At 43.8% G+C, this 13,416-nt stretch overlaps 1 protein-coding gene across 1 annotated transcript in view; it reads right to left on the bottom strand.

The window, feature by feature from the left end:
• LAMB1 (laminin subunit beta 1) overlaps window positions 1-12,345 on the bottom strand; it is an 87,942-nt gene extending 75,597 nt beyond the window's left edge. The window contains exons 1-3 of the mRNA XM_061640349.1: window positions 12,146-12,345; window positions 11,958-12,058; window positions 7,189-7,361 (exon numbers count right to left, since the gene is read on the bottom strand). Coding sequence (XP_061496333.1) covers window positions 7,189-7,361; window positions 11,958-11,994 — 210 coding nt within the window. The 5' untranslated portion in view covers window positions 11,995-12,058; window positions 12,146-12,345. The remainder of the gene's footprint in view (window positions 1-7,188; window positions 7,362-11,957; window positions 12,059-12,145) is intronic.
• Between the last annotated feature and the right edge of the window lie 1,071 nt (window positions 12,346-13,416).

Raw genomic sequence — 13,416 nt, 5'->3', positions numbered from 1 at the left:
CTGTCGAGGATTGGCATTGGGGAAATCAGGGTTCTTGTAAGAGTAACAACTGTATCTCTACAACCAGGACCAGCAGGACACAGATGACTTCCCATGCTAACCATAGTTAAAGGTGGAAGGAGCAGCAATGGCTGTATTCTCTCAAATTTGGTGTTATGCCATATCCCCCGTGACAGCCATTTTGTGACTGGCACCCTCAGCACTCTCTCAAAATTTGAAATGTGCCTACTGGTCCAAAAAGGTTGGTGATCCCTGCTGCAAAGCAACAATCACACCGATGGCACTACATATATAAACTCTTCATTATCTGAATGTCCCAAAAGAATTCATTCATTTTCTGTGAAATCTTTCCTTTCTATTTCAGAATTCACTTTATTCCATTGTTGGCTAACGGTCTGATACCCCCTGGCTTCTGCAATATTTAGTGCTTTCTAAATCCTTTTTTCATCTGCCTTTCTGTAGGCTGCCATTTTTGAAATAAAACCATCTTGCCTTTTATGCTAACCTTGATTGTGATAATTAATTATACTGACATCCACTTGGAGTTTTGGAACCTTTCCTAACAGATAGTATAAATTCTATTTGAGCTTCTATTACCATTGTTTAAAAAAACCCTGTAAGTTTCCTGAAGACATTTTATCATTTTATCAACTCTCCCTTTCAACTTTCTTTTAACCTAATTTTACTTTTTTCTTTTTTCATGCAGTTTATTGGTTTTCAACATTTTCTGTAATACAAGTAACAAGCATGAATAATAAAGGGGGGGGATGAAACAGAGTGGTAAAACATGTAAAGTCATAATACCATTAAGAAAACCAGACATGATTTTTAAAAGAGAGAGACAGAGAGAAAAGGAGCATAAATAAGTGCATCAGAGGGAGAAGGGGTAAGATAGGAAGGGAGAAGGGGTGGGTGGAAATAGGCGTTGGCAGAGACCACATGGCATATGGATCATGTAAACAGCTCCAAATAGGAGTCCCAGATCTCAGAGTATTAATGTTCTTTGTCCCTCCAAGTAAAAGTAGCTCTTTCACATGCTGCAAGGGAAGAAAGGTCCTCTGACCAGTGAGCAATCTGAAACATTTCTGCTTTTGAAATCAAATGAAAACCATGTTGGACTTTCTAGAGAAATTTTCATTGACATATGTTGCTCAGATTTCCTTCTTTCTTTTTTAAAAATTTATAGCTTCTTTATCTGAGCCACCCCACAGGCTATTTGCATATAACTCCTACATGCATTCCTGGAAACATGCATTCAGTCGACCCTACATATTTGTCTTTTATTGTTCTCCTATCTTGTTTTTGCTACTGCCTGAGCATGATGCAAGGATATGCATATGACTAAAGATAAGACCATTCTCTTTCTTTTACATAGACAGATACTGTGCTCTTAACAAAATGGATAATGCCAGGGTTGCTTCAGCCTATTGTACTTATCAGTGTCTTGTGTGTGTGTGCGCGCAGAACAATTTCTGAATGTCTGGTTCAGCATCCATGAGTCACTTGAGAGACTCAAGAATTAATTGCTATGGAGAAAAAATCCAAAGGCACATTATGGTACTGCCTTTATTAGGATCTATCAAAATGTCACACAGTTGTGATCAAGCTGCTGAGTTCTCCAAAATTCATCAGGTTGGATATTAACTGAAGCAGCAGGGGAAGGGTAGAGAAAAAGTTGGGACATAATTTTGTTGACCTAAAATCTGCAGCTTATAAGACTCATAAGATGGAGAACAGAAGGAGTTGTGCAGATGTCACTGGATTAGCCTCACTAGATGCAGGAATGATCACAGAAGCAGCAAGGGATCCTGAGACAAAGAAACCATAATGTTCTTTTCCACAGTTTTGAAACTATAAAATCTAGTAGTTAGTTCTGTCTCCAGCCCTAATCAGAACACATAGTCTCTTGGGAGGCAGAGGGCTGGTTTGCACATAACGCTAAACATGGTTTAGGGCAGGGGACATCAGCATGCTGCCCTCCATATGTTGTGGACTACAGCTCCCATAATCCTTGACCATTGGCCATGCTGGCTGAAGCTGGTAGGAGTTGGGGACTGAAACATCTGGATGGCTGCATGTTGGCTACCCCTGGATAGGGGTGTAGTCATCTGGGGTCACAGGGGGTCATAGATCTATTACATTTTTTGGGAACAGGATCCCAGCTAGGCACCTATGTATGAGCCAATTAGCATGAAAAGGGAATGTGTTAGCCACTGAGAAAAATCCTTGTCCTTTCCTGCTGATTGGAGCCAATCAGTGCAAAAGGTGAGTCAGCCACTGAGAAGACTCTTCTCAGTAGCTAACACACACTCTCCCCTTTCATACTGATTAGCTCCTAGGGACATCTGTTGCAGTGGAGTGTGGACTCACAAGATGACAGGGAGAGCAAGAAAGTTAAAGGAAAGTGGAATAGAGGGTGTGGCTGTGAGGGGGTGTAGCATGACTATCATGAAGGGACCCTGTCTGCCACTGCACTGCTACCTGTGGTGCTGCACTACATTGATGAGCCTCAGTGAGTTCAAGCAAAACGCCAGGCTGTGCCCACACGAGGCCAGCAGGAGAGCAGCCGAGATCAGTAACAGTTTGATTTTCATCTAATCTCAGTTTAGCATTATGTATGAAACAGGAATGCAAGCTGAAAACAAAATCATAGTAATTTAATAAACTTGCTTTATAACCTATGGTTTGAAGCTGATTTATTTTGAAATTGATCAGAATTTAAAGCAGAATTCTTGGTTCTTACATAACACTAAGCTGGGATTCAATGAAACTGGTGCTATGCTTAGGCTTGCTGAGGTTTATCCACATAGTGTTAAGCCATGGTTTAGTATTAGGTCTGTGAATACACCCAGAGAGCGGGAGAGAAACACGTTAGCTTTTATATTAAAAAAAACTGGAGAAACGTTGAAATGATTTGATTGCTTTGAAGTCTGTGATTGCTTTTTAGTGCTTTGACTAGCTGTTGCTTTTTTTTTTTTTTTGTGCCGAGCATGAAACCTTCTACTGGAAGACACTGGCCAATCTCCCAGAGTCATACTTCATTCCTGGATGTTTTGAGACTGTTACTACGACTCAGTGTCTCTTACAAAATTACCATACTGAAAATTATTATAAATCATCAGCAACATCTTTAATTGTATGTAATATTGATCAGAAGATTACAGGAAAAAATCATGAAAGGGGGGCAGGAATTCCAACAGAAATAAATTAGTGTGTAGGGAAGAGAGAAATGAATTGGAATAGGAAGAGGGTAAGAGAAATAAATTGAAGGTGAATGGGGGCTTTTTGGTATTGACTGACAGGAACCACCCAACATCTCAGTTAATGAAAAGTAATGAAATGGAGCTGTTCAGAAAGTCTGTAGGTTTTATATCAGGAGCCGGGAACCTTTTTCGGCTTAAGGGGCAGGTTCCCTCATGGGAATTTTGTGGAGACCACGTGCCAATGGTAGGCGGTGCCAGAGGCCAAAAAGTGGGTGGAGCAACAGATATGGCTCTTATCTTTGTACAATAAACTACACTCCAGTCATACAAAAGTCAGAGATTCCCACACACACCCTCCATCCAAGAAAGCAAGAGAAATTATCATGGTTCAAGGACCCGCTCCAGCCAAGCAAAAGCACTTGAAATGGGCACGGAGAAAGGCGCATGAGGGCATGGCTTGAGAACAGCCAGACAGAGAGGCCCCAAGGGCCACATTCAGCCCCCAGGCTTGAGGTCCCCACTCCTACTTTAGAATAATCCTATGCATGTTCACTCCGCACCCAGCATTTTCCCATTCATTTCAATCCCCCCTGCAAGGACAACCCTCTGGGAACAGGCACATGCAACCAATGCAGAATTGAACCCCTCCCTCCCACTGATCAGAATGATAGGTGGTGTGGTTTGGGAGAAAATGGCCTTGCAAGCCAAACTGGATGGCCAAGTTTGGCCCACAGGCTGGAAGGTCCCCACCCCGTAGCAGAGTAATCAGGTGTGCAAGACTGAATAGCCTCCCTCCGCAGGTATGTTAGGATGGTTCAGAGAGGTTATCCTGGAGGAGCACTGATAATCAGTGTGAAGAACCAGCTGTGGAACTTATTGTGCTGCAGGAGTGGTTGGGGGGCAAAAAGGGTTTGGGTAGGAAGGACAAGTTGGTATTCTTCTTGACAAGCTAGGTTCATAGGATTATACTTAACCTAGCTAGTTTCCTAGTTGTGGCTTTCTCTGTTGAAAAGGAAGGGAATCACATATGAATCTCAACACTGCCATGAACTCACCTGGTGGTTATAATAAAGCCCACTATCGCATCTTATGTTTTCCATCTCTAAAATGGGTGAATGTATTATTGAATGTCTTCTACATACTTAATTGTGTGACATAATTCTGTGCTGAGTGACTTTTTTCTTGAGTTCTCTGCTCTGAAGGTAGCTTAATTCCTTTTTTGGTTATTGTGGTACAATTGTAGTTTGCATTGTGTTGCTCTGTGGAGGCCTAATAGCACGCATAGATAGCATTTGTTGTTGGCAAGGAATTTATAAGAAGGGGAAATATCTATAAGAACATAAGAAGAGCCTACTGGTTCAGGCTAATGGCCCATAGTCAGAGGCAGGATGCTTCTGAATACCAGTTGCTGGAAATAGCAGGAAGGGGGAGTGCTCTTGCACTCAGGTCCTGCTTATGGGCTTCCCATGGGCATCTGGTTGGCCACCATGTGAACAAGATGCTGGACTAGATGGGCTACTGGCCTGACCCAACAGGCTCTTCTTACGTTGTTATGCTCCCCACCTCCTGTTGGCTTTTCCCCAGAAGTCAGATTAAAAACTACTCACCTACTTTCTCTGACTTTTCAGAAAAATCTTGCAAAGTTTAGATATATCACATTCTACTTGTTTTTTAAAAGCATGTTTCATTTTCTAAGAACAGTTTTATATTGAAAAGATGCACTGGAAAATGAACAGTTTGCTTAACATTGTATTGCTTAAATCTGGTTTGCTTACGTTGTATTGCTTAGATCTATACCTATAAACCACCCTGAAATGGCTAGAGCTTTTTAGCTATATATCTTGCTAGAGACCATAGATGAGGAAGTAGTCTAGACAGCCCTCATATGTCATAATGGCGGTGAGAAAATTAACAGAACTTTTTAATATATCTTATTAGTGTAAGACGCATGGCACTGTAAAGGGCACTAACCATAACATTCCTAGACTATTTACAATTGCAAATTTAAGAGGATAAGTAGCTTCAGCTGAAGTTTTGCACATGTTTACTATTCAGTGGGACTTAGGACCTGCCTAATTGTGAACAGAACGACAAAACAGAACTTTGACCCTAATGCAGAAAATTTTATTTCTCTCTCACACGGTCACACAATGGCTAGTTATAAGAACTATCCCTCAGTATATATAATATGAACTATAAAGGCTGGGCTGAGGGAAATCAGTGGTCATGAACATCAGTATGGTCTGGGCTCCTACTGGGAGAAAGGGCAGGATATCTATCTATCAATCAATCAATCAAATAAATAAAAGTCCGGACACTAATTTCAGCATAAGTTGATAGTGCAGTCCTATGCATATTTACTCAGAAGTAATCCTGCTGTGCTCTATAGGATTTACTCCCTTAAAAAGTGTATAGGATGGCAGCCTAAGTTCCAATAGGGATTGATGGAGCAGTGAAGGCAGGGCAGGAGAATCAGATTGGCTCTGCCATTGCGCCCCCACCGCACCTCACTCCTCCTCTCCCTCTCAGTAAGAGACAGCAACTCTCAGTCTCTGTAAATCAGGTACAATAAACTACATTTCAGCCATGCAAAAGTCAGAGATTCCCACACACACCCTCCATCCTGGCAAGCAAGTAATACTAGTTGGCCCACCTTCGGCTCCCCATAACTACTGTGTTCTTACTATTGTCTTCATCCATAGTTGCATTGGGGGGGTATCCATCCAAGGAAGCTACTTAACCAACTTTCCCAAATGATAGCTACTCTGAAGTGCACACATGGCCTTTTAAAAATAGGGTAGTACAGGGTGTTTTTTTTAAAGTGACTTCAAGTTTGTTTCCACATTTGGTAAGTAAAGTCCCACTTTCCAACTACTTTTAAATGGAAATTGAACATTGCTACATTAGAACTCTGCACAATGTTACAATGTTAAATTTAAGTTCAAAAAATTCTTTAAAATACACACACCAAAGAATATATATACACTATATAGTATTATCTAGTTAGGCCACAGACCAGATAGCTTTCTCCTTGTTTTTAATTTCATTTGATTGCTTAGGAGGACTTACAATCTACAAATGGTCTACTTCAGAGAAACTTTAGAGTAGTATCACAGAATTCAGCAGGACTATTTTGGAATAAAATATTTGTGGATGAAGGCTTCATGTAACATGAAATAATTATGCTAATGAAAACCAAAACTTGGTTCTCGTTGTTGCAAGGTTTTTCTAATTTCTCTGATGTCCCACCCATTGCTCTAATGGACACACAACTGCTCCTTGATTCATTCGCTTAAACTGAAGGGTGGCAGAAGTTTAGAAACATGCAGCTTAAGAACTGCATGTATCTTTTGTGGCATCACACAGGATCCTGGGATGATCTACATATTCTGCAACTGGGCTTCAAAACATCTACGACCAAAATGTTCCAAATGAGTCAAAACACAATTGTGGCATAGGATTTTTTTTGTCGTGCTTTGCTGCACCTTCTTTTTGATATGATTTCACTTCAGTACTAAAAGAGCTGAATCAGAAATGGGATAAGTTCCCATGCAGACATGCGGAAGACATACATCTTTTGTTACAGCTAGGAGCCCTGGGATTTATCTGTATTTTTGGACAGAACTCCCAGGAGATAAGAGCTTTTGTTGGTATCACAGCTGGAACTTCCAGAACGGAGGACTCATGCTCCTAATAATCCTGGGAGAAGGTGGTTCAGTGCATTCAGGGAGCAAAAACAAACAAGGGCAGGAAACAGCAGGACACATGCAACTGTACAAACAAATCGGAGCCTGAGGAATACAGTCTGCTTCCTCTCAAGCCCTAGACAGCACCAGATGTTTCTACTTATCTAGAGAGGGTGTGGGGCTTCTTGGTCAGTTAAGGGATAAAAAAGAGGAAGACCCAGGACTATTATCATCAGCTGTCTCCCAATTACAATCAACTGGATTCCTCTCTCTGGTGGGCTCCTTCTGCTACCGCTTACCTGGAGGTGGCTCACAATGCAGTATGGTTCAGGCTTTTGAAGCCCACATGTGGATGTGACAGTTAGCTTGTCAGCCCGGCCAATCAGCAAATCTCCTGTGGCTGGGTAGCAGCTTCCCTCCGCACATCCATAGCTGTATTCAGGTTCCTGAGCTATTCCAATGGCCCAAAGGCCTAAATATGGGAAGAAAAAGTAAGGGCCAAAAGAAGATTAGCACAGGGAAGAGGAAATGTTACAGTGGTGGGAACACCACATCATGATTGGCATCACCTTACACATGGTGTGCTAGATGGCAATTTAATATAGTTTTGAACAAAGCAGATCTATATTGTTCTCGTTTAAGGGATATATACTATACCTTACGGTATAGGTATTAAATAGGTATTGCCTATTTTGCCAATAGGCACATTGAAGAAGAAAGGATCTTTGTCAATGTTTTTATGAGCTTGCAAGCGAGCAGACACATTTTACCCAAGTCACCAATTCCTGTCTTAGGCTAGAATCAAAACATTCTAGTCATTTAAGTTGTATAAGCAGCAAAAACCAAGCTTATTAGACATATAGTGGCCTATAAAATCCCTCACACAACCATGTCTCATTCCCATCTGTGGGGAGATGTGATTTTGGTTTGTTTTTCATTTAGGTCACCACAAATGGGACACTGAGATGATTATGAAAGAGACATCAAAATGCTACAACTGTTCCCTGCTTAGTGCACCACTGAAAATACTTTAGGAAGTTGTTTGAGCAAGCTTGATTAAATTGTGAAATGGGTCTGTGGTAGAACATTCAGACCACTATTCCAGTGTTTCAATTTTCCATCCACAAGGAGTGCCTGTCACCATAAAAAGTAAGTGGAAAAGGATACCAAACACTTATGGAGTAAAATTGGCCAACAGTTATCTGCCCCATGAGCTATTTGAACTTTGTACAGGACGAGCAAAAGATGAAAAACATTTGTTATTATCACTATATTTTCTCTTGGTTTAAAGATATTGAAGAAAAGAGCAGGCGTAATTTTTTTTTCTACACACCCCTTCTCTCTCAGCAACTTGTATTTTATAATTTGATCACTGAGTCATGTTTCTCAGTAAGAATAGGGATGGGAGAAGGATTGCCAGCAGAACTCCTAACAGTTGCAGTAGCAGGAAGAAATTTCTCCTAAAATGTACAGAAATACTTTGCCCATCAAATTTTTGCCTTTCATTTAACTAGTAAAAGGGACTGGAACTTTCACAGGAATATATATAGCAACTCAAAAACATATATAAACACTTTCTGTCAGACCTATTCCAAAGTTACTGTGCAGCTGATTTTAAACCCGACGGGGGCTGCTACTATTTTGACTCCCCTCCCCCATTTCTTACTTAGAAACCAGTCAATGAAACACAGCGTGATATAACACCCGTGTAGCACCGTGCACTTTTCTTAAACCTTGGGTCTCCAGATGTTTGTTGGACTGCAACTCCCATCCACCCCAGCCAGCTTAGCCAATGGTCAAAGATGATGGGAGTTGTAGTCCAACAACATCTGGGGACCCAAGGTTGAAGAACAGTGGTGTACTGATTAGAGTAGGGGTAGCTAACCTGGTGCCCTGAAGATGTTGTCAACTTCAACTCCCAGCAGCCCCAGCCAGCATGGCCAATGATCAAGGGAGATGGGAGCTGTAGCCCACAGCATCTGGAGGGCACATTAACAACCAATTAATTAGTGTCAGATTAGCATCTGGGAGACTCAAGTTCAAATCTGGCTCTAGCCATGAAACCAGTAATCCTTGGATGAAGGATGGGATACCAGTGAGAGAGAGAGAGAGAGAGAGAGAGAGAGAGAGAGAGAGAGAGAGAGAGAGAGAGAGAGAGAGAGAGATCTGTGTAAATGTGCATAAAGCTTTGCTGTCAGTCTCCATGCTAGTTACTGAGCCAACTGTAGCTTGTATGTATTCAGCCAACTAAGACAGCAACCCTATCCCCTCTCACCAGGGGAAACGCCAATGGGGCTAACTTTTGAGAGCCAGTGTGATCAATCCCCACTCATCTGGAAGCTCCCTAGGTGACCTTGGGCCAGTCATTGCCTCTCAGCCTATCCTACATCACAGGGTTGTTGTGAGGATAATATGGAGAGGGAGAGAAACACACAGGCCACCTTGAGTTCCTTGAAGAAACATATGGGATAGGGGGAAAATTAATAAAAAATAGACCAGCAGTGTGGTGATGGTGGGCCAAGGTGAATGTGGGCTCCTGCTGGGAGGAAGGGCAGGATACCAATTAAATAATAAACAAATAAATAAATAAATAGAAGTTTGAGGGCTTTGCCCTTCTCTGGAGCAGGTCGCAGCAAGCGGCGGCACGACAAGGAGGAGTGAAACACGGCTTGCTGAGAGAGAAATTCCCGCGATGGTGCTAAACAAAAAAGGCCTGCCAATTTTCCCCCTGCTGGAAACGCCGGCCGATCTTCTTAAAGCTTCCTCCCCTCCTTTCAGCCCTTCCCTTCAAGCGAAGGGGAACACAATCCAGCTGCGAGGACCATCCAGCGGCAGAGAACAAGTAGGCAATTAAAGCCATATGGCGCCAGACGACTCCTCTTTCAAACTCCACGCCGGCCTTTCCCTCTGGGGAGAGGCACGCACGCACACAAGGAAGAGTAGTGTTACGCTCCCCAACGCCGAGGAAGAGCCAGAATCCGGTGCAAAGTTCCAAGAAATAACAGCTAAGGCTGCAAAGCCTGCTCACGTTTACCTAGGAGCAAGTCCCAACGAACACAGTAGAGCTTACTTCCGAGTAGACCAACCTAAGATTGCGCTGCCAAGAGCCACTAATTTGGGGGGGGACCCCATGTCCGATCTAGTGGGGTTTCTAGATGATGAAGTGTATATGCTCTGAGGTTCGAGGAACCGGGGATCATTTCAAAGAAGGGGGCTTATTTTGTTAATTGAGCCTGCTTACTATTCTGGAATGTGTAGCAGGCTAGAAGCTTTTCCCCCAATAGGCTGTAGATTTTGCATTTCCTGCATTTCCGACTCAGATGGAACTCCCGTTTTCATGAATATTTCAACAGCACAAGCTTACGCCCCTCTACTCAAGATGTAGGCCCTAGTGAGCTGAATGGTTTACTCCCAATTTTTATCTATTTATTACACTTGCATCCCTCCTTTTCCCCAAGGAGCTCAAGGTGCCTTACGTGGCTCTCTGCCTCCTCATTTAACTCCTACAACAATCGTGTGAGGTCGGTTAGGCTGACAGGCAGCGGACTGGCCCATGGTCAGGCAGTGAGCTTCATGGCGGAGTGTTAACTGCCTGTCTATGGACTGTAGCCTAACACAGCAATCCTATACATGTCTACTCAGGAATAAGTTCCATTCTTGTCAATGGGACTTGCAACCAGATAAGTGGGTATATAGGATTGTTGGGTAAATGGAACTGGGTTGTGGGGGTTGCATTCCCCAGATGTGTAAACTAAATATAAAACCGGTGTTGTCTAGTATGTACATTAGGATTGTGGTGATGTTTTTAATGGTCTGGTTTTGCCTGAACATTCACACGTTAATGTTCATTTGCGAGACACCTCAATTTAAGAAATCGGTTTTTAGCATAATTTATGAAAGTAGGATATGAGCTGCGTGGGGTAACGATCAGAGTGTGCTGAGGCCCCAGAACATCACTGCGCAAACTTAGGCAAAAATGGTGACATCGATTTAGCTGATGTGAAGCGCAATCCTATGCCAGTTTACTCGGAAGTAAGTTCCACTGTGTTCAATAGGACTTACTCCAAGAAAAGCATGCATCGGATCGCAGCCTAAGGACATCTACTCAGAAATATGCCCTGCTGAATCCATTGGAGCTTTCTCCTTGGCTAAGTGGGAGTTACGGTTGCAGCTTTGGGTCCTATTTGCAGCCTGATCATATGCAGTGTGTAGGGGTTAAGGTGTTGGACTACGACCTGGGAGACCAGGGTTCGAATCCCCACATAGCCATGAAGCTCACTGGGTGACCTTGGGCCAGTCAATGCCTCTCGGCCTCATGAAAACCCTATTTATAGGGTCGCCATAAGTCGGAAACGATTTGAAGGCAGTACATTTACATTTACCTATGCATATTTACGCCGAAGTAAACCCACTGTGTTCAGTACAACTTACACTCCTGCAACAAGCGTGTACAATGATTGCCAGCGGAGCCTATGCACGTTTACTCGAAAGTAAGTCTTACTGTGCAGTAGGGCTTACTCCCATGTAAGTGGGCACATGAATGCAGCCTTAGTCACACATGTCCCGACGAATGGAACCTCCAGGGCATCCTCACTATAGCATAAACTTTCGTAGGCATCAGCCTGCTTGAACACTTTTAAGAAAACTCCAATGTTCCGAGCGCTTGACGGACTATTACACAAGTGGGTTGTAGAAAAGATTGGTCCGCGCTCTTAAAAAGTTTGCAGTCTCGGGGTTGGGAAGAGAGAAGGGTAGTACGAACAGAGCTGGGGAGATGATAGTTGACGTGTAACAGCGGACGAACGTGAACAAATACATGCAGTTACAGTACTAAGTACTTGACCAAACGCCATCGCCTCCAAAAGTTCATGCTTACAGCCTTTTTTGCTACTACAGGCTCCCACATCTGAAACTTGTTAGAAAAGCATCCTTTGAATGAACAACAAAAGCACAGCTCCAATACAACCAAGCTCTGCTCAACCAGAGATTTCTCTTTCGCTTGGGTAAGAAGAACGCGCCAGCTGCTTAAAACGATAAGGCAGGAGATCGCAATAATAAGTTTAATTACCTAGGAAACAGCAAGCATGCACCTGGAGAAGCCTCATCTCGTTCCTTCTGCCAGGAAAGAAGAGAAGAGAAGAAAGCAGCCACCCGGAGTCCCTTTTCTTTCTACAAAAGGAGGAGACAATGAGTAAGTTGCAGGGTGTTTCCTTCCCGCAGTAAACCCAGGATGGCTTGCAGCTTTGGTCTCCTTACCCGTTAAGGTCTTTTCGGTCCCATCCAATCTGAATGCACGTCTGACACTGGGAGAAAGGAAACTTCGCCTGCCCGGGGGAGGGAGGCTCCCCTACGCAAGCGCTAGAGGCAGGCGTGGGGAGGGGGCGCGCGCGCGGCTGCAATCCAGGGCTGCTTCAGGGAGAGGTGCTACAAAGAGACCCTCGAGGGTTGCACAGGAACTTCTGTCCTTTGTCTGTGCACCGAAGCTACAATGTGACAGTTGTTTACATTACAACCGGGCAAAGAGCTTAGGGTCTTCAGGTTATTTCTGTTGCAAATACAGGGCTTCACTTTGGTATGCTCGTGGTTATAATGGGACCTCCAGAACTGTGGAAGGCGTGAGAGTTTTGGACTAGCGGTTAGAGTTCGTGACTAGGACCTGGGAGACCAGGATTCAACTCCCCACTCAGCCATGAAGTTCACTGGGTGACCTTTGGGCCAGTTGCTGTCTTGCAGCCTAACCTTCCTCACAGGGTTGTTGTGAAGATAAAGTATTCAAAAGAAAGTTCCAGGTAATTTTGTATGGGATGGCAGCCTGAGTTTGCTTAACACCTCCAACATATCCTATTTCAAGCCTTACAGACTGCAGATGTTTGGGCTTCAATATCGCACTCACCCACCTATCTTTCCTCCCCATTTTGTTTAACATCCAGTCTGAAGAAGTAGAGACATGGAAGCATGCTTGCTTGCTACTTCATGGCCTTGGTGGCATGGAGTGCTTTTTACCAACTTAGGCTGGTAGCCCAGCTACGCCAGTATCTGGACAGGGAACATCTTGCTTCAGTTGTTCATGCTCTGGTAACCTTGAAATTGGACTACTGCAATGCACTATATGTGGGGCTGCCCTTGAAGACGGTTTGGAAACTGCAGCTTGTGCAGAATGCAGCGCCCAGATTAATAACTGGGACCAAGCGGTCGGAACATGTGACACCGATTCTGGCCCGCTTGCACTGGCTGCCTATATGTTTCTGAGCTCGATTCAAGGTGCTGGTTTTAACCTATAAAGCCTTACATGGCACGGGCCCGCAATACCTGATGGAACGTCTCTCCCGATATGAACCTACCCGTACGCTGCGCTCAACATCGAAGGTCCTCCTCCGGGTGCCTACTCAGGAAGACGCCCGGAAGGCGACTACAAGAAAGAGGGCCTTCTCGGTAGCGGCCCCCAAACTATGGAGCACCCTTCCTGACGAGGTACGCCTGGCGCCTACATTACTATCCTTTCGGCACCAGGTGAAAACCTTCCTCTT

This window comes from Rhineura floridana, chromosome 8, assembly GCF_030035675.1.
Source record: "Rhineura floridana isolate rRhiFlo1 chromosome 8, rRhiFlo1.hap2, whole genome shotgun sequence".
Taxonomy (NCBI): Eukaryota; Metazoa; Chordata; class Lepidosauria; order Squamata; family Rhineuridae; genus Rhineura; species Rhineura floridana.
Note: the sequence above shows the minus strand (reverse complement) of the source record. Positions and strands in the feature narration are given on the sequence as shown.